General features: G+C 51.6%; 7 protein-coding genes across 7 annotated transcripts; 1 reads left to right on the top strand and 6 right to left on the bottom strand.

Moving 5' to 3' along the window:
• Positions 1–16: 16 nt before the first annotated feature.
• Positions 17–4,827, bottom strand: PG994_000482 (uncharacterized protein; the record flags this gene model as incomplete). Its single annotated transcript, XM_066851891.1, has 4 exons — positions 17–1,383; positions 1,563–1,709; positions 1,762–4,505; positions 4,565–4,827. The coding sequence occupies 4 exons, from the start codon at positions 4,825–4,827 to the stop codon at positions 17–19; spliced, it is 4,521 nt and encodes a 1,506-aa protein (XP_066722523.1).
• A 1,339-nt stretch (positions 4,828–6,166) lies between these two features.
• PG994_000481 (uncharacterized protein) lies at positions 6,167–7,155 on the top strand (the record flags this gene model as incomplete). Its single annotated transcript, XM_066851890.1, has 2 exons — positions 6,167–6,615; positions 6,672–7,155. 2 exons carry the CDS (start codon positions 6,167–6,169, stop codon positions 7,153–7,155), a joined length of 933 nt encoding a protein of 310 aa, XP_066722522.1.
• A 636-nt stretch (positions 7,156–7,791) lies between these two features.
• Positions 7,792–8,599, bottom strand: PG994_000480 (uncharacterized protein; the record flags this gene model as incomplete). Its single annotated transcript, XM_066851889.1, has 2 exons — positions 7,792–8,034; positions 8,204–8,599. 2 exons carry the CDS (start codon positions 8,597–8,599, stop codon positions 7,792–7,794), a joined length of 639 nt encoding a protein of 212 aa, XP_066722521.1.
• Positions 8,600–10,124: 1,525 nt separating this feature from the next.
• On the bottom strand, positions 10,125–10,424 carry PG994_000479 (uncharacterized protein; the record flags this gene model as incomplete). Its single annotated transcript, XM_066851888.1, has 1 exon — positions 10,125–10,424. The coding sequence occupies one exon, from the start codon at positions 10,422–10,424 to the stop codon at positions 10,125–10,127; it is 300 nt and encodes a 99-aa protein (XP_066722520.1).
• A 15-nt stretch (positions 10,425–10,439) lies between these two features.
• PG994_000478 (uncharacterized protein) lies at positions 10,440–10,649 on the bottom strand (the record flags this gene model as incomplete). The annotated part of the gene is made up of 1 exon (XM_066851887.1): positions 10,440–10,649. The coding sequence occupies one exon, from the start codon at positions 10,647–10,649 to the stop codon at positions 10,440–10,442; it is 210 nt and encodes a 69-aa protein (XP_066722519.1).
• A 737-nt stretch (positions 10,650–11,386) lies between these two features.
• Positions 11,387–12,707, bottom strand: PG994_000477 (NAPE-hydrolyzing phospholipase D; the record flags this gene model as incomplete). The annotated part of the gene is made up of 2 exons (XM_066851886.1): positions 11,387–12,473; positions 12,535–12,707. The coding sequence occupies 2 exons, from the start codon at positions 12,705–12,707 to the stop codon at positions 11,387–11,389; spliced, it is 1,260 nt and encodes a 419-aa protein (XP_066722518.1).
• A 977-nt stretch (positions 12,708–13,684) lies between these two features.
• On the bottom strand, positions 13,685–16,938 carry PG994_000476 (uncharacterized protein; the record flags this gene model as incomplete). The annotated part of the gene is made up of 3 exons (XM_066851885.1): positions 13,685–15,596; positions 15,650–16,537; positions 16,589–16,938. 3 exons carry the CDS (start codon positions 16,936–16,938, stop codon positions 13,685–13,687), a joined length of 3,150 nt encoding a protein of 1,049 aa, XP_066722517.1.
• Between the last annotated feature and the right edge of the window lie 7,807 nt (positions 16,939–24,745).

Raw genomic sequence — 24,745 nt, 5'->3', positions numbered from 1 at the left:
TCTAGGCCTGTATAACTCAAATACTCGCTCTTCGCGGTGCCATCGTCCTTCGGAGAGCTGCCTTCGCTGCCGTCTCCTCGACAACAGCTGGGAGGACGCCATCTTCACGTAGTTTGTTGAGGAACTCCTGGCCGAACTTATGACCCATCGCGTAGATCTCGTCAAACTTTCCAAAATCTAACGTGCCGTAGTCGTCAACAGGCGGTCGCATGTAGATGCAGCCAGGCATCGTCTTCGCTCTCTCAAGAGCGTCAACACTGGAAACGTATGCCAACCTCCCTTGAATCTCAGCTAGAGTTGGAGGGTTAGGCGTTGTGGACAAGGGGTTCCACCGGTTGAAGAACGCCCAAGCCCCCGAGAGTGAGTCCCCATAAGTTTGAGGCGCGTCGTTGTCCAAGGCGCCGACATCGATGGCAAAGATGACATCTGCACCAATCGACTTCATGTGGGACACCGTCAAGTTGTCAATATAGCCACCATCAAGCAGCATGCTTCCTTCGTCACACAGAGGCGGTATCAAGCCAGCTAATGACATTGATGCGCGCACGTATCGCCAGGCGTACCCACTCGTATGGATCTCGCCGCGGCTCTTGCTAATATTCGTAGTATTGCAATAATACTCCAACCAGAAGTCTTCTATTTGGTGGTTGCCAAAAGTCTTGAAGATGCCTCGATTGAACTCATGCCCAGTGGTGTAGGAAGCCGATGGGTAGGTCAGGTCAAGTGCAAAACGCCACATGCTCGCCATTCTGCCCGAGAACTTCTTGGACAGGCCGAACATTGGAACGACGTCGGCATGACGCGCGTAAAGAGCACCGATAAAAGACCCGATCGAAGTCCCTCCGACAATGTCAATCGGAATCCCTGCCTCCTCCATAGCTCGAATGATTCCCACCTGGGCAATACCTCGAGCGCCGCCGCCGCCAAGGACGAGGCCAATAGACTTGCCGCAGAGGCGCCTGGCGAGCCGATGGAAGTCCCCTTTGTAGGTTGCTTCAGGCGAATAGTACGGCTCGTGGCGCATTTTACGACTCGTGTATTTTGATATTTCCGCTTGTAGGATCTGAACACGCGCTTTCAACGTTGCTCCGATGCGCCGGGATGGGGGATGGACGGGGACAGCATTCGTCCTGAAAGCCATCTGGACATGGTAATGACCACCATTGATCCAAACACGATTCCGTAGCCATGACCGGGTCAGGCCCGGTGGTGAAAACCTATCAGCATGTAGCAAGACGAGAATCTTGCGAGCCGTCGACTTCTGGCCCAGCATAAACCGCTCGTACTCCCCGATCTCCGGTGGCCCTTCTGCAAGCCCAACAAGGAGAATACAGTCCGCTTGCGTGATGCAAGTTTGCGTCCATGGGGAATTGACATTGGTGTCTGCATTGCCAGGTTAGCGACGAACAAAGCAAGTATTGCAGGTCCAAGCAGAGGATATATATTTCAACAATCAGGAAAAAATTAGAGTATTATTGTTCCATCATAGACAAGCTTTGGAATGTGATTTCTCATCATAGTTGGAAGGGGTGATTTGTAAGGAAAAGGTTCATGTTTCTTACCGGCGACGTAAACGACAAGCCCATACTTCTCCTCAAGATCGGCAAGATAATGAGCGAGCTTGAGCTTGCCCATTTTGTTGAATGCGTGCTTGCCAAGATGGTTGAGAATAGCCGATTGGTTCAGGCTTGTGGCCCCATTAGAGGGTCCTACCTGGGATAAGGCATTCATCAGGCGGTTTCCAAACTCAACAACAGGCACCCCGGTGGTGACGGGGAATGGCAACAGTCCTCAGGTTTAGAGTTGACGAGATCTTGTTGATCGAGGTGCCGCTGGCAGGATCCTTCCCTATCGCCTGTGATGGATCGTCCACAAGATTTCGCATGCGAGACGCAATGATCTTGGAAATCTTGATTGTGATGTTGGGGTGCTCTTGAGCTAGACTGTTGAACAACGTTCGGGGGAACTTGACCAGTTCCGTATCTCGGATAGCGTGCAGAGTCCCAGTGCGAGCCGACTCTGTCAGGACCTCGAGCTCTCCGACACTGTCACCCTGCCCAAACTCGGCGCGGACACTCATCCCTCCATCTTTCTTGTCTTCTATGAGACGTAATCGCCCGTTGAGTACCAGATAGATGGCTTCGCTTTCATCGTCCTTGTGGAAGAGCACTTGACCGGCGCTAACTTGAACCCACTCAAGGGCAAAATCGATGTGCAGTATGAGTCGAGGCAGAAGGTTCGTCAGCCTCTTGGCCATGGTGAGCAGTACGATTGGATACCGTTCAACGATCCTCTCCAGCAACGCGCGCGGCACAAAGCCAACGTAGACGTCAGTCTTGGCAACCACGTCAACGAATGATCGATACGAAGAGACAGTGCCTATGTATCCAGCAAGACCACCTGGCTTTACCAAACCCACGGATCGGCGGTTAGCCTTGGTCCCCATTTTGGACTGAGATCTGGCATGCCCGGTGCTTGTGCCCTCTTTACCAGCTCCGACAACCAAGGAAGTCCGAGTTGCACTGGCTGAATCGGCTCTCTGCATTGCTGAGAGAGATGTCTTGCTGGAGGAGCCCAGTATCTCGCTGCCAGTATCCTCGGAGGGAACGCAGATATCGAGGAATCCATCGATCACATAATAGACTCCAGGGCTACGCTCACCCTGTTCGACTAAAACGGAGCCCTGGGGGAAATACACGATCTCGACCTCATGCTTCAATTCTGAGGCCAACATCTGTGCATTCGGACTGCCCGTGACAGAGACACCAGCTGAAGTCATCGATTCAGCATCCCAATCAGTGCCCCCATCAACCGGGTCCATGAAGCCAAAGGCATTGTTGAAGAATGCTGTCTTTTGTCTTCTAGAGTCCATCGACACCAGTCGTGGAGAGTTCTCCGCCGAGTCTAGGCCACGGGACGACGAACCACCAGAATTCATACCGATCGCCTTGAACACACAATCAAGGATAGAGTGTCTGAATAAGTTATCCTCATCCACGGATTCTCTTGGGTCGATGGAGATACGTGCACGTTTTTGGGTGGCAAAAGGGTTGAACGAGGCGCCTCCAAGAGGTGTTTCATCGGGAGCTGCGAAGGACGACTCCGTAGGTTGCCAGTGCTGCATCACGGGTATCTCCACGGTTCCGCGGGAGCCACCCCCACGGGCTGATTGAAGATTGGCCAGTAAGTCACCGGGCCCTGATGTATGGATTGATGAGCGCTCCTGAGGCGGGGCGATTGAAGAAGCAACCACCGACGTTTGCCGTGCTTTGCTCATGGACTGGAATGCCGCATCTCTTCTCAACCCCGTCCCTGACCTGGACCGACGTGTATGAGCTGTCGCGTTATGAAGGGCAATACCCTTGCCAACATCTTCCTCACCCGTCCTCTCCTTTTCTCTCTTGAACTTCTCCTTCAATCGTTCCAATGGATCGCCCCTCAGATGGTTTGGTAACTGACATGTTGTGTAGTTCATCATGTGTCTCTCGGTATGCAGCACCTCATTGGTAAGACCCAGGTAGTTGTACGCCGTCGCAAGAGTCACACGCTGGAAACGAGACAAAATCACATGGACAATATGAGCAGTAGCTTTGGGGTAGATCTTGATCAGGCGTCGGAAAGCACTCGCCGGAATGATCGCAATGGTCGTGTCCACAGTCGCCCTTGCTACCAGGTCAGGATGTGCGGAATTCGTAGCAATTCTCTTGGGGGCAGGACGCCTAGGATGTTTGGGCACTGGTGTCTCATCCAATGACATAGGGGGGATCCTATAGTTTGCGGAGCTGTTCGGAGACCCAGGGTTGATCCGGTCGGGCTCTTGTACCATTACTGTCCGCTTTGCGCCATTTTCAGATAAAGGAGTCGAAGGAAGGTCCCCTGAGGCATGACGGGTAGGATGCAAGTCAACATTGGAAGGAAACCGTTGGTTGCCGGTCACAGCATCGGGTGTTGGTGTATCATCTGCTGGCAAGCGAAGCTGCACGTCCTCGGTGAACAGCGACATGATGGAAAACAGCGAGGACATGGGTGCTCCATTGCGCACTTCCGTCAACAACTGATATCGTTGTCGCCCTGGTACAGACTGTTCCTCATCTTCGCCAGACATAGAGTCAGGGCCGAAAACCATGTCGGCATCAACATCAGAACGTTGGCCACGACTTGATGACTTGACAAAAATTTCCACAAGGCCGTCTACCACCAGACAAAAGCCCTTTTCTTCTTCGAGGTTCAGAGTTTCGCCGGCGATGAGCTTTCTGGTCTGCATGCTCCGGGTAAGCTCATGGAAGACAGGTCGTTCCAGATATCCGAAGATCTTGATGGCGCTCAAGAACTCGTCCAGGTAGTTGGTCAATCCGGGCTTGCTGTCCTCATCGTGCGAGTCTGGTGGTAGATCCAAGTCTGGTTCCTTGCGTTGAGGCTCATGCGGCAGCCGTGAATACATGTTCAGATAGCGGTATCTCACCAACCATGTAACGCCAGAGACCACCAATGACATGATCAACAAGCTGCAGATCGACTAGCGGTTAGCAAAGATGCAAAGTATGAGTAGGAGGACAAGCCTTACAGAGTCGTGGCGTTCATAGTGACCGTCAAGCTTGTTGAAAACAACTGAAACAGCAACGTTGGGAAGGAGATTGTCGTAAGCTTGAGACTCCAATACAAAATCGTCGAGAGCACGTGGATGATGAACAATATAATCCTCCCAATTAACCCCAGCCAAGAGAATGAACCATTCTCACTCGCAACACGGTCGATATGAACAGCTGCGGTGCTCAAAGCCTTGGCGGCCATCTGCGAAGCAGACGTGATAGTCTGTGAGGAAGTCATGGTAGCAGAACCAAGGCTACCCAGCGATTCCCAGATTGGGCTGGAATGTGACGACACGTGGTGCGATGTTTCTTTCACTTCATGACGTAGAGATAGTGAATGTCAGTTTGGTATGATTAATCCCACAAGTAGGGAATAGTCAGCAGCTATGTCTTGAAAGAATGCGAGTAAAATAAAAGCGCCGAGACTGGAAACCCAGTACGCGACCCGACGCGAAGGTAGCCTGCAGACATCGGGAGAACAATGTCTTTCTGAAATAGACAAAATTTTCCTACTCGTAGAGTCTACGAGTAAGGAAAGGAAGAAAGCTCGACACAAGAGCTTTGCAAATGAACGAAGAAGCTTCCCGGGCTGGTTTGCGAGCTTTGGCAACCACAAAGCTTGGGTGGGTGTCCGTTCGGTGCCGCAATTTTCCGAGTTTCTCTCTTTCTTCTCGGCTCGTGGGCCGGTCCACCTCAGTCCCCAAGGGCCAAACGGGTTGTGCAGCAGATAAGGCACGTGTATGTATGTCAATGGAAGGGTCTACAATGGTGTTCTGTCATGTGAAATTCCAGACCTCTAATATATTTGCGGGTTATTTCGTGCTCATCATTGGGTAAATAAAGAAAAAGTGTCTCCCCGGCCAGCTTAAGCTACATAGGCGAGAAAATACCTTGGCAGTCAGTCACCTGCACCGCTCGGCATGGCACATGAGCAGACCTGTATCCTCACCCAATCTATAGGTATACTCCTTATGCGCAATTCAGTATGCAGTACATGGCCGTATACAAACATAAAGATTCTCACGTATTCAACGGACAATGATTTCGTTTTCCAATTACTTAGAATCTTCAACAAACCTTCTTTATGGATTGGTTAGTCTGGAGCGCTGTGGAAGAATGAACAACAAAGCAGCAACTGAGCCACATGGCCTATATAGCCAGGCTAGAGTAAGGTACCAAAACCAGGTGTGGCGTATTGTACCATCTTGACTCACAGCTAGTGGCTTGAGAATTTCAACCCCGCCGATTTCGAAGGTTTTGGGCTGGACACACACACACTGCTTACCCCACCAAACATCTCTGGGCTGAAGTTCACTTTGGTACGAAATCAATTTTCGCCAACTCTAACCCGGACCGCAGCAGCAAAAGAACCAACCCAGTAGTAGTAGCTATCCCGAGTGGTCTATCGCGTCTGCACCAGCTTCTATTTCCTCCACAGGCCACTCTCTTTCTACCCTTTCTATAACCCGGTCTCGACCCGATCTCGATTTCGATACGAGAGACAGGAAAAGAAAACCAACATACCTACATACCTGCCTGATTGATTGAGTCGGAAACGCCCGCAAACATCCGGCAAGATGTCGCTCACACAATGTCGCTTCTATGAGGAGAAGTACCCGGAGATCGACAGCTTTGTCATGGTCAACGTCAAGCAGATTGCCGATATGGGTGCCTACGTCAAGCTCCTCGAATACGACAACATCGACGGCATGATCCTGCTCTCTGAGCTGTCCCGACGACGTATCCGAAGTATCCAGAAGCTCATCCGGGTCGGGCGCAATGAGGTCGTCGTCGTGCTGCGTGTGGACAAGGAGAAGGGTTACATCGATTTGTCCAAGCGCCGTGTGTCGCCCGAGGATATTGTCAAGTGTGAAGAGCGCTACAACAAGTCCAAGATGGTCCACTCCATTATGCGCCACGTCGCCGAGAAGACCCAGGTCCCGATCGAGACGCTTTACGAGAACATCACATGGCCGCTGAACAAGAAGTTTGGCCACGCTATCGATGCCTTCAAGCTTTCCATCACGTAAGTCTTATTTCCCCCCACGTTGTTTATTGGGCAGTGCTGATCCCCGACTATAGGAATCCCGAGGTGTGGAATGATATCACCTTCACCAGCGACGCCGTTGCCGAAGAGATCAAGTCGTACATTGGCAAGCGCCTGACGCCCCAGCCCACCAAGGTGCGAGCCGACGTGGAGGTTACATGTTTCGGATATGAGGGTATCGATGCCGTGAAAACGGCTCTGCGAACCGCCGAGGCCCGCAACACCGAGGACAACCTGGTCAAGGTCAAGCTGGTGTCGCCGCCTCTGTACGTCCTTACCAACACATGCCTGGACAAGAACGCCGGTATCGCCCGGTTAGAAGAGGCCATCAACAACATCCGCACCAACATCACCGGCGCCGGTGGCTCGCTCACCGTCAAGATGGAGCCCAAGGCCGTCACCGAGTCGGATGATGCCGAGCTCCAGGCCCTCATGGAGAAGAGGGAACGCGAGAACGCCGAGGTTAGCGGTGACGAGAGTGTCAGCGAGAGCGACGATAACGTCCCCGAGACTATGTGAGAGGCGGTCGCGCACACCAATAGCACCGAACTCTGATTGTGGGGAGGAAGAGAAGGTCGGCAGCGCCGGATCGCCCTGCATAAATCCGGATGATCTGATGACGATACGAAAATTAGAGGCCACACACAGCCCGGTTTTGGCCAATCGAGGTCGGGGGGTTAAGTGGTGGAACGGGGTGTCCAAAAGTACTCAGATACAGCATAGGGCGTTAATCAGCGAATTGCATGACCACCAGCTCCAGTGAAGCACAACCGTGACCGTGAGATCATACGAGGCGCTTGACAAGACCGATCACCAGAGATTCGCCAGTCTAATTTCGATTACGGTAGCTACAAAGGGTGATTTTCATCCCCTAGGAGGGTCATAAGGCAAGTGCTGTTTATATGGTTGGTACGTCAAAAGTGAAAGGGCGCTCAGCCAACTTTTAGCAGGGTGTCCTCGCTATAGATATATTATGTGAAATCTACTCTTCTCCTACATAGCTGAATTCGACTTGCCAGCTCCCAGGACCTTGTCCCATAGTCCATTGTCATAGATCAACTATAGATCAACTTACGTTCTTTTCTCCCACTGCCGAATCTAGGCCCCAGCCGCCATTTCCGCCCTTTTTTGTTTTCGTCTCTTGTTCCTTCTTCTTCAGCATCGTCGCCAAACGTAGTCCCAGCTCTCCACAGCGCTGTCGCCGCCCTTGCCCCCGAAGGACCCGTACCCGCTGCCCTGCAGCGCGGTCCGGAAGTTGACGTTGAGGATGCCGATGTCGCCCGACGACCCCGTGCAGGGGCCCCACGCGACGCGGTCCCCGGGGATCGAGCCGTGGGCCGTGGCGATCTGGTCCGAGCGAGCGCCTCCCGTGTTCTCGAGGCTGCCGCGGACGGTGACCTGGGGAGAAGAGCCAGAGTGGTTAGTTTGTTTGTAACTATATGGTATATTGGAAAAGGAGAAAGGGGGCATGGTAGCTTGTAGTAAGGCAGATCAAGAGTGTGCAGTAAAAGGAAATTCACCTAGAAAGAAGAAAAAACAAACAACAACACAGGAAAAGGCTTCTTACAGTATTCGCCGCACTCTGGCTCCAAAACGTCATCACATAAAAATCCATCTGCGCCCCCGGGTCGAGCACGAGCCGGCCCCGAACATAAACGTCGCTGACCCCAACCTGCCAGCCGGAGCTGGCGCCGCTGGCCTGTACGTGGACCTCGCAGTTGGCGGTGGCGGAGTAGGCGTCGGCGCGCGAGACGGCGAAGGCGTTGAGGCGGAACGAGGCGTCGTCGAAGCCGCCCGACTTGTCCACGGCCGGCGCGCTCGACGGGCAGCCGTCGCCGCTGTACTGCACCGACGTGATGTGCGGCAGCGACGCGGGGTTGTCGCGGGCGGCGAGCCTTACGGCGGCGCCCCATACCGCGGTGGGCAGGAGGAGGAAAAGATGCTGGAGGTTGCTGGTATACATGGGTGCGGTGGTGTTTTGTGTGTGGAGCGTGTGTGCGCTGTTGAGCGGAAAAGAAGTATGTATAGTAAGGGGTATAAAAGCGGTGCAATAGTAAAGACAACCGGGGTAGAGGTGGATATATTATATTGTTTGCTGTCCTTCAAGGTATGCTCGTGTAGGAAAGCTATAATATTATCGCATGCTATGTTTGCTGTATAGGTAGATACTATCTATAAATCTAATAAGTCCAGTGCGAGCAGTGTGCCGGTAATTTATAGCACGCAACAATGCCACCATGTAAGGGACGTTTCTCTCTCTCTCTCTCTTGCTACCTTCACGTTATCAGATAGTCACCACGGCACCACTTTCCGTACAAGCGACTTAAAGCGCTTACAGGAGGAACATAGCAGGATATTTGGCAAGCCGTGGTCGAGGCTGGGGTCGCTGAATATCGCCGCCCAGACGTCACTATCCCAATCAGCAACTTGAATGGGGTCTGGCCGCGGCGACTTCTCGTTTGCCACCGGTTGGTTTGAATAATGCGGTTCACCTTGTTTTGGTCTTGTATAGGCCTCGCCAGACAGTCAATATCGATGTTCTGGGCCAAGGGGATCATTTCCAATTTACCCATATTAATTATCCAGTGCACTATGGTACCCGAGCTGTTGAGGACGAACAGCTGGGTGCTAGGCCTCCAGCTATGGAGCTTTGCTGCAGGGACTGGGCGAATAGAAACACATTCTAGGATGGAGTTGACTGGTCGCTTTGGAGGAAACTCCCTTAAAACCTGAGCACAATGTCTAAGATAGCCCTATCTCAGATCGTGCGACCTTGTGTGGTTTTGGTCTAGTTGCAGGGGGGCTGCCGGATAATGAAGGGTATATTCGACGGGACCCCAGGATACGGAGGGAGATGCTGGTTTTGGATACTACGTGACGGCGGCGCCGCCGACACCATAGACTCGGCCAGATGCGGGCGATGTAACTCTCAGGGTTCATCCAAATTTGAGTAACAGGCCGGCCGAAGTCTTTGGGCATGCGGTCTGGTGATCCATAATCCCATTATAGATTGCTCCTGCGTCGTGGCGAGCCCGCATCGTCTCTCCCAGCCAAGCACAGTGTCTTGCCACCTTCCAGAGCGGCACGAAATCAGCTTTAAGCTTATTTCTTCCGCTTGTTCTGGACCGCGTTCGTGATCCTATTTTTGGATCTCGTGGACCCCTGGTAGTTGACAACGGAGCCGTCCATTTTCGAGTCACCAAGCAGGCAAGTTCTATGTTTAGATCATGGTCAGGACTCATTCCGGGTGAAGCTTGTTCGACGAAAATGTACTTCCGTCATTGTCGTTGTCGGTTGTCTGCTGGGTATAGTGAGTGCCATGGGGCAAGACTCCGTTCCGTGACTTGGTCTTCGTGGTATGACCGCTTCCTCATGTTGTAAGCTCCTCCTCGAGGAGATCCATCAGCTCTTCCGCGCAGCCTTCGAGCTGTTCTCTTTCACTCTCCGGCAACTAGCCCATCACAAAGGCCGAGACATTTTCCTTTTTCCTAGTCGACCCCGCCGGTCTCCCCTATGCCGAACCCGACGCGCAAGAACTTGCCATTCTTCGCCGTCAGCCGGCCCCCGAGCCCCGTCGACTGCAGGCTCTGCTGCATGGACTTCAATCCGTTGTGGCCCTTGGCGCTCGCCGAGCCCGGGCCGAGCTTGAGTTGTCCAGGCGCGAGCTCCATCTCGTCGTGGAGGATGACCAGCGTCGGCCATCCATCATCCTGAGACCTTGTTGCTGCTGCGGCTGATGACACATACTGCCGGTAAGCCTTGGCGACGGCGTCTCCCGACTCGTTCATGGAGGCGGGACACTGCTACAGCGTGATGTTGACATGATCCGCGACTTTGCCCTCCGAGATGAGACCGTTGGCGAACAGCCTTGATCGCCTGAACGCCGGAAATCCGAGGTGGGATTGCAGTGCCTTGAGCAGTATGTGCCCCGCAGAGTGTCTGCTTTGATCGTGAGGCGGCGGATTGCCCAATGAGACTATAAACACCGAAACGGCATCTTCTTCTAGCGACATGTCGTTTGAACGGACTGGATGTGTATATGTGTGTGTTGCAGCCAAGCGGTCTCCTCAAGTTATCATGTCTAGTTTCTTGTGTTTCGGTGCTAATGGAAACGTGTGTACGTTTTGCACAATGCCTAAAACTTCTTCTCCCCCTTTGTTTTAGTTTGTGTTGCCCGACAATGAGTGAGGGAATACTGGAAGTTCTAGGTACTTGTATGACCGCCCATTTGTGGTACCTGGCATAACAGGTACTTACCTTTCTCCGGTGTATGAGTCAAAGGGCGTGCACGTCATCGAGACGAGCGTTTGTATATCTTACTCAATCAAGTGAGAGAGAAGAAAAATTGACGATAGCAATTTCACATTAAGTGGATCATGTCACACTACCTAATAATGGAATTGCGATGGCAATTGAAAGAGAATGTTAGCATCGAGCAGTGGTGTAAGTGTAAAAGACAACGGCAGTTTTTGTTTATTGTATCAAAGGAGCACCGGAAGATTAGCAAAGCTGCCCAACAGCACTCCAAATGCTGACGCCAAGTCCATTGTCTCAATCATCATGCGAAAAATCTATCTTGTCACTGCGTCCATCGAATGGAGGTTATCGAGGTTTGCAATTGAATCGCGAATTGCTGCTACGCTGGTGAAAATGCATATATTACATATGTACAGATTAGATCGGTTGTTTGCTACATAATACTCTAGACCATACACCATTCATCGCCCCTCCCTCCCCTCCCCCCTCTCCCTCAAAACTCCCGAGTCTCCCCTGGATCGCACGTATCAAACACCCCCTCCTCCTCAATCCCCCGCTGCCTAAGCGCCTCCCGCAACAGCCGGGGCGGCTCCTTCACGTCCTCGGCCGTGAGGGCCCAGGTGCCGTGGTGGATGGCCATGGCGCGGCGGCACCGCGTATCCCGAAAAATCTCGACCGCGTCGCGCGGGTTGCAGTGCATGTGCGAGAAGACGTGCCGCGGCGCGTAGGCGCCGATGGGGATCAGGCCCAGGTCGAAGGGCCCCCGCAGCGCGCCGATCTGCCCGAACTGCGGCGACACGGGCAGAGAGGCGTACTCGGGCCCGTAGTCGTCGGCGCCCTCGGGCACCTTGGGCACCGAGCGGTACCCCGTGTCCCCGCCGAACCAGACCGACTTGCTCGTCTCGGGCGTGGTCCCCAACGACACGGCCCAGGAGCACCAGAGGGTGCTCATCTGGTCCAGGATGCCACGGCCGGAACGATGCTGGCACGGCAGGCAGGAGAAACGGGCGGTGATCGGCGGCGCCGGCGGCGGCGTGGTATTCGAGGAGGCAGTAGCTGAAGAAGGAGAAGGTAGCGCAGACGTGGCGGCACTCTTGGTCTTCTCATCTGTGTACCGAGGAGTGAGAGTGAGTTCGACATCCTGCCACCAGTCCATCTCGGTCACGTTTTGGATGCCGCTCTGATGGAACCACTTGGCCAGGCCGAGCCCGACGAAGAAGTGCGCATCCGGGTGGCGCTCCTGGATGCTCTTGACCGTCGGGTAGGACAGGTGGTCGTAGTGGCTATGCGAGACTACGACGGCGTCAATGTGCGGCAGGTCCGTGACGTCGCAGGGCGGCGGCGTAAAGCGCTTCGGCGGCAGCCACTGGAAGGGCGCGCAGCAGTCCTCGAACACCGGGTCGAAGAGCACGCGCAGGCCGGACGGGAACTCGACGTAGTAGCAGGCGTGACCCAGCCAGGTGGCCCGGAGCTTGTCCGATCCCGTGCGCGACGGCAGGAGCTCGGGTTGCACGACATTCAGCTGCATCCCCGTGGTGTCGGGCAATATGCGGCCGCCCGAGAGCCGGTGTTCGCTGTGTCTCGGTTAGGACATGCCGGTCGGTGCTGCAAAAAGGGATTCATTGGGAAGTAGGGACTTACATCATCATTTTGAACATCTGAAAGGGACTGGGCTCGACGCATGAGGCGTGCGGATTTGTGAACTTGGTCGTCTCACTATGTCGGTTCTTGACATGGTGCGCTTTTGCGTCTACATCATCTGGTGTGGGTGACAAGCTCGATGGCTTCGTCACAGTGGTTGAGTAGGCGGCCATTGGAATGACGGCGGCGGCGGCAAAGGCTACAGATGCTCTTTGGGTAATATTTATTGGGTCTCTAGGGGCTTGGAAGCCTCGGCGAGGGAGGTAACGGAACAGAAAGCGCATGGATGAGGAACGAGAGATCTGTAATGACACTCGGAAGAAAAGGAGATGGGCTGGATCCTAAGGTTTTAAGATGCTAGTGTGGTGTGACATTTACTGTGCCCCTTCCGGAGCATCGTCTGGAAAAACATACATAGACTCATAGAGAACCCGAAAAAATGGGGATGATGGAATGCGCCGCTCCGATCAAATCCACAGTCTCAACCCATCCAGCAACAAGTCAAGCCTAGGTAGCTACTATCACCTGTACTACCTAACTTACGCAAGCGTGTGCGACCTAGTCGTAGTAGTAATAGTACCTACCTACTTAAGACATCGACATACTTCTACGCGGACCGGAACTCAGAGTTAGACCGACTCTTGCCTAACGGATCCGAGCCCCAGTAAACCGCCATGGTGCGCGTCACTAAGGTTAACTAAGTATAGAAGCGGACATCACGGAGATAACGGCCGTCTCGGCGCAAGTGGATATGTAAACGATGACCACCAGATCAGATCATGAAATGGCCATTGGATTATTACGGTACTTCCGAAGTAAGAAACTTGAGGATATTTCTTGCCCGTAAACTAATAGATATCTCGATTATCAAAGAGAAGCGCACAAGGTCGTATAGCCGTTGCATACAAAGCTTCAATCATCATATTTCGGCATTATCGATGTCTCTCGGTATTGGACAAGAGAGACTCGAATGGGTATATAGCAAGAAGTGATGTCATACATAAGAAGCGCGCCAGGGCAGCAAGTGATCATGAAAAGAGGTAACCCTTCGTTTAGTGTCCCGTTTTATGTGCCAACCAAAACTTTCCCTCCATTCCTTCTTTCCTTCCATGGAAAACAAGTCCTATTCAAATTACTTTATCTTCGTCGTTCAGGAGACGCTGATGCCATTGTTAAGCTGGATGCAGTTGTTCAATAATGTGGCGCCTTCGTGTAGCAGTTCCCATCGTGTCAGTTCGAAGGCCTCCTTCAATATCATGAGCATGGCGCTGTTTTTGTTGACGCCCTTGGTCAACTTGAGCTCTTCGGGAGATGACACGGATCCCAGCCGCTGCAGATATTCCCTCATCTGGTCCAGTCGCTCCCGCGGCGACGAGGGTATCGGTGCACTTGTACATGGTCCCTCAAGGGCGTACCCATAGCACCATACCACGAGACCAGCAAAGTACAATACCCAAGGTCGGTTCAGGAGAACATCATCCCTAGCCGAGTAAGGCAGGTACTTCCTACCATGGTCCTCGGAGCCTGGTGAGTCCGCACTGTTGGCGAGAAGTACCGAGCACAGAAACTTCAAAGCGTAGAAGGTAGCGTCACGGGCTTTCGCTGAGGGTGCCCAATTATCCTTCATCCTTCGTTGAGCACTGTTCAAGTCTTGAGTACCAATAGTCCGACCCAGGAGACGCTTTGCTCGAGCAAAGATCTGGCAATCGACGACATCCACATGCATGGCCATGTGCGCCAGATGATGCAAGACAGTCCGACTCTCGAACACCACATGAGCCTCGCTGCGTTTTTCGTAACTATACGGATCCGACGCGGCTTCGTTACGCTGCAAGGACTTATCAAAGTCCGTTTTCCATGAATCGAAGGCTCGGGTCAGTGTCGACCGCCACTTATCGCGACCGCCAAGAGCCTGTGGTAGGTTTCCTCCCAATGAGGTAACCTGCAGGTCGCGCTGGTTCATGTGCCAGCTTACACTCAATAACCCGGCCATGAGTATCTGCCTTCCAAACGAGTTGGTCTGCACCTCGTGTCCGCCGAGCGTCCGTTTCAGCCCCTCGAGGAACGACAGAGGCTTGACCCCATTTGACATCAAGTTTGCTTCGATGCGGTTGACCTCCAGGCCACTCGTTGCTTCCCACAGCTGTTCGTCGCATGGCAAAGGAAGCCGCATCTCATGCGCTACCATAACAGTTGAATGGCCGAACATGGTTGCATGGGTCGAGTCGATAAGGAACGCGGCAAAGGCTGCCCTCCTGGTTGCTTCGTTCGTAATCCAATGGTTCCACCAATCATCAGGGGTATGCGCCATCCCAGAAGTAGAAGAATGCCTCGACCCGTTCAGTCCTTGTTTGTCGTCTCGGGGGTTAGGGGGTGAGTCGAGTGCCGATTTACCTATCAACGATCTGCCTCTCCGCATCAGTGTGATCGTCGTGGCATGATGTATATGGGCTCGCTCATGCAGCTCTCTTGTTGAGTACATCTTCTCGTAAAGTTCGAGCAGAATGAGCGTCTGGAACACCCATAGCTTGGCGGGCGGGCGGAAATGAGCATCCATGAAGATCTCCCACCTGAGGTGCCATGCAAGGAAATTGGAAAGCTCTGCCCCTGCTCTAGTAACACTTTGGCTGTGGGATCTGTCCAGACACGAAGCACCAATCGCCATGACTGCGATCAACAACAACGACTCTGTTTTATCCGGGGAAAAGCTTGGCTTGTGAAGGATAGGGATTTGATCACTGAAATGGAGCCAGTACGAGCCGATGTAAGCTTGCATCATCTTACGGCTTAGCATGTGACGCTCATTGCTGCGGTCGCCCTCGAGTATGTTGTCCCTCTGCCGCTCAACAGGAGCGTGGTGGTTCTCATGGAAACGCTCTTTAATGAAATCGAAAATCTCTTGGCTCTTTTCTTCGGACAACAATGATTCCGGCAAGTTCTGGTCGAGGAGGTTGGTCACAGACATGACTTGCTGTGGCTGGTGTGATGGTGGGAAATAACCAAGTGAGGCACCATCATTGCCATAGTATGACATGCTATATGGTGTCTGGTAATTGCCGTAGCTACACGATAGAGTCAGTATCAACATCTTGATTATCGAAAATGCACAACAAACCTTGCGTACTGCCCCTGAGGCACCACTGGACTCATCGACGGAGATCCCTCAGCCCCCATCGTCTGGGTGTTGAATAGATAGGATATGAAGTCTTCTGTCATTGATATGTAGGGCGACTTATTCGATACTCCGTCACTCCCAAAGACTGGAATCGTTGTCTGATTCGTCATCTGATCCAGTAGCACCATTTCACCCGAAGTGTGCGGTGGGTGGTCGTTATATTCGCCTGATGTGGCCGGTGCATACGACTGGCCTGTTTCCTTGGGGCCGTTTGCTGGTGCAGATGAAAAATCAGACGGGGGTAGGGGAGAAAGGCGGGAAGTTTTGGTGGGTAACGTATGGCATGGTGGACGACGACTGAGGCGTGTTGGCATGATGACTGGAATAACTTCCGTGTTGTGTCGAAACAGGCGAGAGGACGCCATAGGGACCCACGTTCGTTTGCACTGTTGGTCGCAATGGACCCGGTGATGAGTGGTAGCTGTGTCGCTGGCCGTTCGCATAATTGCTGTCATGTTGCATGTAACCATCCATTCCATTGGAGGATGGGTTGTGAGGATAAACATTTGGTGTCGTGGCTGAAATCGGGGTATACTGAGCATCCTTCTGCGAGGGTGGTACGGCATATGGCTGCTTCGACCTTGCTGATAGCCACTCCCGGGCCGATTGGACTCGGGGGAGTCTGGGTGAGAAGCGAGGGGCTGCCTGTTGTTGTCTGCCGGGCTAGAAAACTTGTTCAATGAGTCTTTGCGGCTAAGAGCTGACCCTTTCGCCGTATGCCGGTCTCTATGTCTGTTGCAAAGATCTAGTCGGACAAATTCGCGGTTGCAGTCCGGGAAGTCGCATCTGTAAATCATCTTAGGCGTGTGATTGAGTTGATGGCGATAGCTTCAATCATGTTAGTCCCCTCTCCAAAAAAGCAGTGTTGGGCGTGCCTACAGATGCTCAGCTCTTGAATAGCTCTTTCCGCACCCATCATGGGGACACTCAAATTTCTTATCCAAGCCTTTCCGACTCCGCCTCCGTTTCCTCGAAGGTCCACCATCCGTGGACGAGTTCTCATGCTTGGTGTCAGCATCTCCATCGGCGTCTTGGTCGTGATCATCAACTATATTCCTCATCTCCTGCTCGGGCGAGTGTGTCTGAATTCTGCCCAAATCCGCTTTTTCCTCCCTCTTGACACACCGCGGAGGTGACAACCTTTGCATTTGCGTCATGACTGGAGGATGCTGTGAAACAGCTATGGAGGGTCTGATGTCGCCTGGCTGTACTGCGAGTATCGTAGTCATGGTCCAATTATGGAGGACACAGCCACTGGTGTTACAGGGAGATTCAGAATGATGGTGCCTGTCTGATATGTAGGGTGCAAAGGCGTTTTATATGCGTATAGAGCAGCCGACTGACCGGCAGCACGGCCAGGTCCACGATGAGATCACGGTCTAAAGTCGGAGCTTTTCTTGTTGCAGAGAACCACAACGCTTGATTGCTACGAAAGCACAGGCAGGCGGTTGGTTACACAACAGTCCAGAGTGTCGTTGATTGTGAACCGCTGCCGAGGGAAATGATCGAGTTTCCGGATGTTGAGTTGATATGGCCGCCGAGGGCGCCAACTTTTGTTGCGTATTCGAACCTTTGAACAACCTCACCCGAGCGAATAGCCGGGTCTGATCAACGCATGGCCGGCAGATAGACAGAGAGAACGCGCCCCAAAGTGGTGATGGCAGTTGGCGGTTAGTTACGGCAAGGCAACTGGATGTAGAGGGCGATCCTGAGCGAGACCACGGCAATGTGGCTAATAACACGATTTGGTTTTTACTCGTCTGGTTCAATGCTGTGTTAGATGAGTTTGTGGTGATGCCTCTCGGAGTAATAGTTTATGAAGGAGTAGGGATTTGGACTTGGTGGGAGTATAAGAGAGATCCATGGATATCATCGGCTTCACCCTGCACATCCCACAGGTAATTCCACGCGAACAAGCGGGGGTGTGTAATGCAGAAGCATATAACATGGGAGGACTTGAGAAAAGAGCGTGACACTGAGACGGTAAAGCCAGGCTCGAATTCTTGCGACTCCTAGGGGCGAAGGATGGCATGCATTGGGAGGATATGGACAGGGGTAACTAAAGCCAGGTATTGAACAAATTAACAAGATGGGGGCTTTATGTACGCAGGGGGTTCGCAGATGATATGCCCGGCTCCAGGCTGGGCAATTGATGCGCACTTGACTCCGGAAGCCGCCACTTTGAGGACTCGAGATGAGGGTGTGGATGTGGGTGTAATGAACGGGAACTTGTCCCTGGGAAAGCAACAAACATTTGAAGTAAAATGACAGCTCACCCCGTCTACGCTGCAGTGATGATTGAGTAGAAATATCCATACGTACCTTGCCGCGACAAGTTAAATATAGCTGGGCGACCCCAGCGATAGTTGGATCTAAGGAAATAGCAAGATCTACCCGCGAGACAGAAAGCTTTTCGGGTACACAAAACATACACCAAGCTAGGCAAGTAGGTTGGTGTTGATGATTTGAAGCTAGCGAAGATTTGGCTGTGATGTGTGAAAAACGGTCAAACCAAAGACGAATGGGGGGCTGTTGAGAAGGTAAACAACAACAACAACTGCGCTCGAAGCAATGGAAGCCGGTGATGGTTCCAGGTCGGTCCGAGTAGGCAGGCCGTGGGTGACAATGTTGTGTCTATGTAGGTTTCCGGATGGGATTGTTGTTCTATTCGGTATGCCCTTTTTTTTTGCGCGCGCGGATGGGGGTTTGATCTGGCTGGGTCTGGGGACATTAGATACGGGGACTGAATCTGGGGATGGCGGGCCAGACGGACGTGGGGGGAGCCTTAAGTATTATGGCGCGGGCACCACCGTATATTTTGGCGGAACCCCAGTGTCCCCACGAGCCGATGGGGGAACCCCAGGGTTTAGAACTTTAGTTAGGGAAGGGGTAGGGGGTGCGGCAAGGAAGAGGTGGGCATGGATGCATGTACAGCATTAACGACGGGGGTTTTTTATTTTAGGACGAACATCCCATTGACCAAATACATGCAGTAGATTGATGTAAGTAGAAGGTGAGGATCTCTATGTGTACATACATGTAGGATATGTACGTACTAAACAAGTAAGATAAGGCCACGCAATGAAGATCAAGCTTGAATAGTAACCATCGTCATGGTCACTTGAGCGACATATACCTAATGTACAGGATGTAGGTATGTTAAGCTCAGTACTGTTAGCTGGTCATACTGCTTGCCTGCTAATGAAAGCGATGCAGAGGTCCCGAGGAGGCTGGACAGTCGCTGCCCACCCTATTCCCGTGCACGAGTACGGAATAGGACCATGTTCAGTAAGGTGATGTTCGATTCGGCTTGCTGTGGCTGTTTCTAGCGCACCTTGGACCATCCTGGACGTTTGACAGCTGGACAGCTATGTCACGGATCTCCTCGGTATGGATGTGTAAGGTAGAATGAAATATTCCTTCGCCAGGTGTTGTTTTGTAGGTCGAGTACTCTGGGCAAATCGTACCTCGTCAAAGGACTAGACCGTCACTAGTCGCGCGTTTTGCTGCCACACTCGACCCTCATCCGCCCGCTGGGATTAATGATTTATAATGGCCTTCTACGGTGGTATACAGTATACGTCCCAGTTCCACTATTACTGTGAAAGCCTTTTTGCAGCTAGCGCTGGGGAAGGATACCTACAGGATGGTTTCTTGTAAGGGTTTTGTATTTGGTTGAGCATATCAAGAGTCCAGACAAAATACCAAAGAATTCCTTCGCACCTCTTTTACGCTCCGAGGAGTAGAGGTCAAACAAACTTTGGCGAACGTGACCGAGGCGATTTCAGGAAATATAACCTCCATGATATACCTCAGTCTTCGTCTAACGTTGAGAAACGGGAGTCACGTCCAAGTCGTCCGTCTCTAACCTTGCGCCAGGTATGTAATTTTGCGGCGCATTGAGTTCCGGCTGTTCAATGGTTGCGTAGTGATACAGTAAGAGTGCATATTCGCTTAGGAGGGAGGGGAGGATACTTCGTTGAGACCCGACCAAGCATCCAATGTACTGTACCTAGGTAAGCTTCACTCACTCCAGACATACTGTCCAGGGACGGGCAGGACTAAACCGGACTCGAGTCCGCTTTCCTGCCCCACCCAAGCTGACGGGCGACTGGCGATGGTCCCGCAAACTTGTGATCATGACGGTAGAACTGACTTGACTGCAGACTTGGAACATAGCAATACCTTTACCCGTATTGGTTATTTGTACATGGATGAATGTCACTTCCACGATGTGTTTTAGCGGCATTGAGTTGTAGTTGGCTCTAATATGTGCTAGGATGCAGGTACTAACAGTCTCCCGTGGGCGGTAGCTGGTAGCTTCATTGCTTGAGACAGACTCACTTCGCCGTATTTGATTGATGCGCATCGATGGGCAGTCAGCAGCAGTTAGTTGCGTCTGCATAGGGTTGGTAGGTGGATGCTCTGGGGAGGATTGGAGACGAGTAGGTATCCACGTATGCCATGAAATGAATTTAAATGCCCTGGTCTCCCTATGTTGAAGTATTCGCCTTTCATTCTCATTGGCTTTCAATTGCAGGCGAGAGCAGTCAACCATCGGCAATTGTGTTCTGTCAGAGGTGTAAGTGTTTTATGGGAAGTACATGTGAATTGTCGGCCTATACAATTAGGTAGGGGGTATATAGATCTGCTTGTGTATTATTATCAAACTCGAAGTCTCTCAGTGTCTTATTTTCAGGCCTACCTTACTACATGTGTTCTTCTGGGGGCAACGATCAGCGGGCTTCGGTCCATATTGCAGCTCCGTGAAAGAAGCAAAGTCACCAGCACCCATCAATCCGGATTACGGAGGGCCAAATATATCTAAGAAGCTTCTACCAATATATTCCAATGCCTTGGGACACTAGTAAACGCCCAGTCCTGTAGGTATCACAGGATCGCAGAGTGTTATGATTGGGGGTATTTAATGTACATGTTAGATATGGCAAGAAGCTCATATAAGTCGCATTTGCAAGGCCGAGTTTGGTTATTAGCTTCAGGTAGCTGTTGTTCCTTTTTCCTATGCACAAGGGTTTCCCGATGAATCCGTCTGTGCCGCACGAATTCACTTGCCAGGTTAATTCTGAATAGATTGGTTCCAACAGACTGACTAACAGGCCTGTTGTGTCACCACACTAAAGATTAAGTAGGCGAACTCCTTCTAACCGTTAGTATGTATGTAGTTATATCTTAGCACAGCGCCCAAGTCTTTATGGCATGTATCTACTCTTACCAGATAACTTACCCGGTAAAACAATGATCTGTGCCATGTAACTCCTCCTGTCCGGTGGTTGTCGAATACGAAGAAGAAGCCAAGAGGACGAATGATATCGTCGTGGCGAAGCAAACCTTGGGTATATGGGGTACTTATACGCATACCTAGGTTACCCAGGTTGACTATCGCGTCGAAATCTTCAGCGGACTAGGTATCGGAGTAAACGACCCATTCATTATTGGTTTACCTGCCGCAGGTTCTCGGTACTTAGGTGAAGGCAATCATTCAAAAAGAAAAAGAAAGAAGAAAAAAAAGAGAAGAAAACGACGACGAAGAAAAGAAAGGCATTCCATTCGATGTTGGTGTTGTGCTGGGGTTGCCTTAACCTTGGGGTCCCCCGGTGAGGTTGGCTGCAGATGTCGTCAAGACGCAGCAGCTTCGACAGAGAACCAACACGATTTGCCCAGTCTTCCGGCCACATGACCGCTCGAAGCCTTTGCTGATTTGCTGGAAAAAATGAACTCGGCGAAACAGAAAAAGCAACCACAATACAGAACTTCAGCCACCATGTCGCCCTCGCGGCTTTAGCTGCGCATGGGCATGTAATCTGCAGGTCGATGGAAACGTAAGAACCCCCCGTACGGAGTACATGATACGCTTTCTTCCAGTTAGTTGACGCAACCCCCCATCAGAAAGCCCCCATGCTGTAAAACTGGAGCGCATAAGGAACAGCTCACACACACCATACCAATTCTCTGGCTAGACCGAGAATAGCCAGATATGCGGCTGTATTGAACGAGGAGGTGGTATTAATGCCGCCCTGCTAGCCTGCTAGTCTGACTAGTGCCTGGCTCATCTCACCTTGGAACTAGAAGAGGTATATTTACCTGGCTTGGTACTCGGCATATCAGAACCAACAAGTCCGAGTGTAAGAAGAAGTACATCAACATACAGTCCCAATGATGATGTGAGTGGAGCTCGAGTTGAGTAGGCCAAGATTATTCAGAAGGCTTTCGGAACAGCGCTATGGGTTTCCAAGCGAGTCAAACTTGACACACATAATAAGGTCAATGAGTCAAGGTAGGGCTGAAAATTGGTGATCGGGCTTTCAGTTCACCTGAATCATGTTTTCCCAGCTGGGTGGTCGAGTGTGGGGTGTTAGGAAGTATATAGTACAACACCCACGCTCTCATCGATGCCAGCTACAATACTTATTACTTTCTATCGTGGCAGCTGGTCGCACGTGGGGGAAAAAGCAGTTCATACTAGCGAAACGTAAGAGTTGTTGAGGCTGAATGATGGGCACACGAGGGAGAGGACCTCTTCAACTGTCTCGGTTGCTGACGGTGGGTGGGATAAGATACAAGCCGACAAAGAGGCAGGTGCGGGGACGCGGAGAAGTCTCCTTCTCGTGTCACAGTGGCGGAAACTTGCCCAGAATGCCAAGAAACGCTTCTGCAGGGCGTTCCCATTGAGGAAGAGAACACACCTGGTGGCTTGAGAGGGGGTGCCGGGCTGCTGGCTTTTGGTCGTATCTTGGCCGTCTTGTAGTTAGCAACTACCTATTCGGCTTATTAGCTGCAGCAATGCTGATATTTTGGTTACAGAATCCGTGGTGGCACATCGAGGACCGTCCACCCTTGTCGACCAGCTAGGCTATCTTCCCACAGCTCCTTCGCCTAGTGAAAGTGTCAGAGTGTCTACATTTCGGAGCCAACCAAGAAGCAATCATCGGTTTGGCCCAATGCACCCGTCATTCCCACAGTCACAGGGTTTAGTCAACCGGTCAGTGGTGTCTCCACGGTCGGTACTGTCCGGCTCCTAGGTCTTGCCCCGCCGAAAGCGAGGTGAGGGTGTAACTGCTCCGACCCGGAGCCGTCCTCTTGCGCGTCTCCGCGTCCACTACATCTGTTATGCCAGATCGAAGCTGCATTCGCTTAGCTTCTAGTGTGAATGGGACGGATAACCCATACTAGTTTGTCAATCGGGGGACTGATATCAGCAATTGTGCCAAGCCAGCTTCCAGGACGAAGTGATGCGCATCTTGGGATCTCTAGAAAGCCATCACTTTGTTATTGGTAGTTCTCGGTTACCCCCATCTTGAGTCCAGGAAAAGTATCAGGGCCCTCGACATGATATGACAGTCCGCAGCTCTTGGCACTATCTAAGTCCATTAACCATCCCTTATGCCCCGCCGCCGGTGTGCTCCCCTGCAGTACCTCCCCACCCTTTCTCTCCTTATTCGTTAAATATATATATAACGACCCGAGGCTAGACAGGGTGATGACTTTTTCTTCTTCACTTTAACCTGATTTTCAAATACAGCTTTCCGCTAATTTTATACTGTTTTCGGGGTTTGGAATGTCTGGTGCAGTTTGTTTTGTTCTAGCAAGAGCCGCTCACGATGTTATATATGTGTAACATATATACATATCTATCGCATTGAAGAGAAATATATACTGCTGTCTAAGCACGATCCCAGCCCCAATATACCCTACTGGAGTAGTTCTCGATAAATACATCGCCCGAGGATTAAGTGTCGAATAAGCTATAATATATCTAAGGGCTTGCTGTTTAGTGACTCTACATCACACTACGTTAGCAGCTTCTTTACACCATGCATAACTAAATTAGCATCTAGTCTAAGTCTGCGTATTCTAATTCATGTATGGTGCGTTCTACCGAAGTTCAAACGGCCGTTGAAAAATATGCCAAGCCAACGGGTCTCATTTACGTTCGTGGTTGTTTCGGATCAACCACAGACTACCGGCCTTCGGCCACACGGGAATTGGTGAGATGGTACTGTCGTGGCTTCTACCCAGCGTATTATATTATCCCAATTTTGAGGCAGGTATCACTTGGACACGGGAGTTGATATACTACAGGTTTCTTGATGGCCAAGGTAATATCACTGTCGGTTCTTGAAAATGAAGTTACCAGGACCGGAGCGGCTCCTCGTAACTGTTTGCAGTACTCTTCGGTGAATATACTAGAGTGTTTCTACGGAAGACTTAAGACTTGGATATAACCATGTGTATTTCCTTGTCCAGGTATTCTATTTAAGCTTTTAATGCCCGCAACGACTTTAAGCTTCTTTATGTCCAGCACGTCAAGGGGCTATATTCGGCATAGTGGAGCTATCAGGACCCTGGATTACCTATTCCAGAGAAGCGAACTAATGACGAATGGGGCTAAGGCAGGCACATGGGCCACGAGAAAATGGAAGAGGAGTACGTGCAGCAGTGGGACAAGAGACTGCATGAGGTCATTGGTCACCTGTGGCTGTATTCTCCCCCTCCCCTACATCTCTGCTCTGCTCTCTATCTCCTGCGCCAAATCCGATGCGACAAGGATGGACCCTTCCGAGAATTTCCCTCCTGCTCAGGGCTGCAAATGGCAGTAAGCTGGCGCACCCGGTGCAGAGAGCCCCCCAATTTTTTTTTACTTTGCAAGCAGTCAACAGACAGGGACCCTCACTGACACACAGATTGAAGGGTCGGGACTCTGGGTCTGGTGGTACTTTACTTTTACCTAACCGCTCACCTCCGATTGTGCCATGCCATGCTGATCATCCGCGACTTTCCCTGTCTGCCCTCCTTCTGTTCTTCCTCTTCCCACTCTATGGCAAGCAGGCACACTCCTAATAATGCACTTTTCCGGCGCCCAATTTTTGCATCATTACTTTTCGAGGAGTTGATTTCGCCTTCATTTTCAAGCAGCTGGCTAAACGCAAAGATCAATGCTTGACTTGGACCTCTTCTGTTCCTGCAACCCCCCAGAGACCGCAGTTTGTTAAACGACCGATCTGTCTGACATCACCA

This window comes from Apiospora phragmitis, assembly GCF_038363925.1.
Source record: "Apiospora phragmitis strain CBS 135458 chromosome Unknown utg000001l:1.0-2902119.0:1.0-2906034.0, whole genome shotgun sequence".
In the NCBI taxonomy this organism is placed as follows: Eukaryota; Fungi; Ascomycota; class Sordariomycetes; order Amphisphaeriales; family Apiosporaceae; genus Apiospora; species Apiospora phragmitis.
The sequence above is the reverse complement of the archived record's forward strand: the minus strand, read 5'-3'. Positions and strand labels throughout refer to the sequence as shown.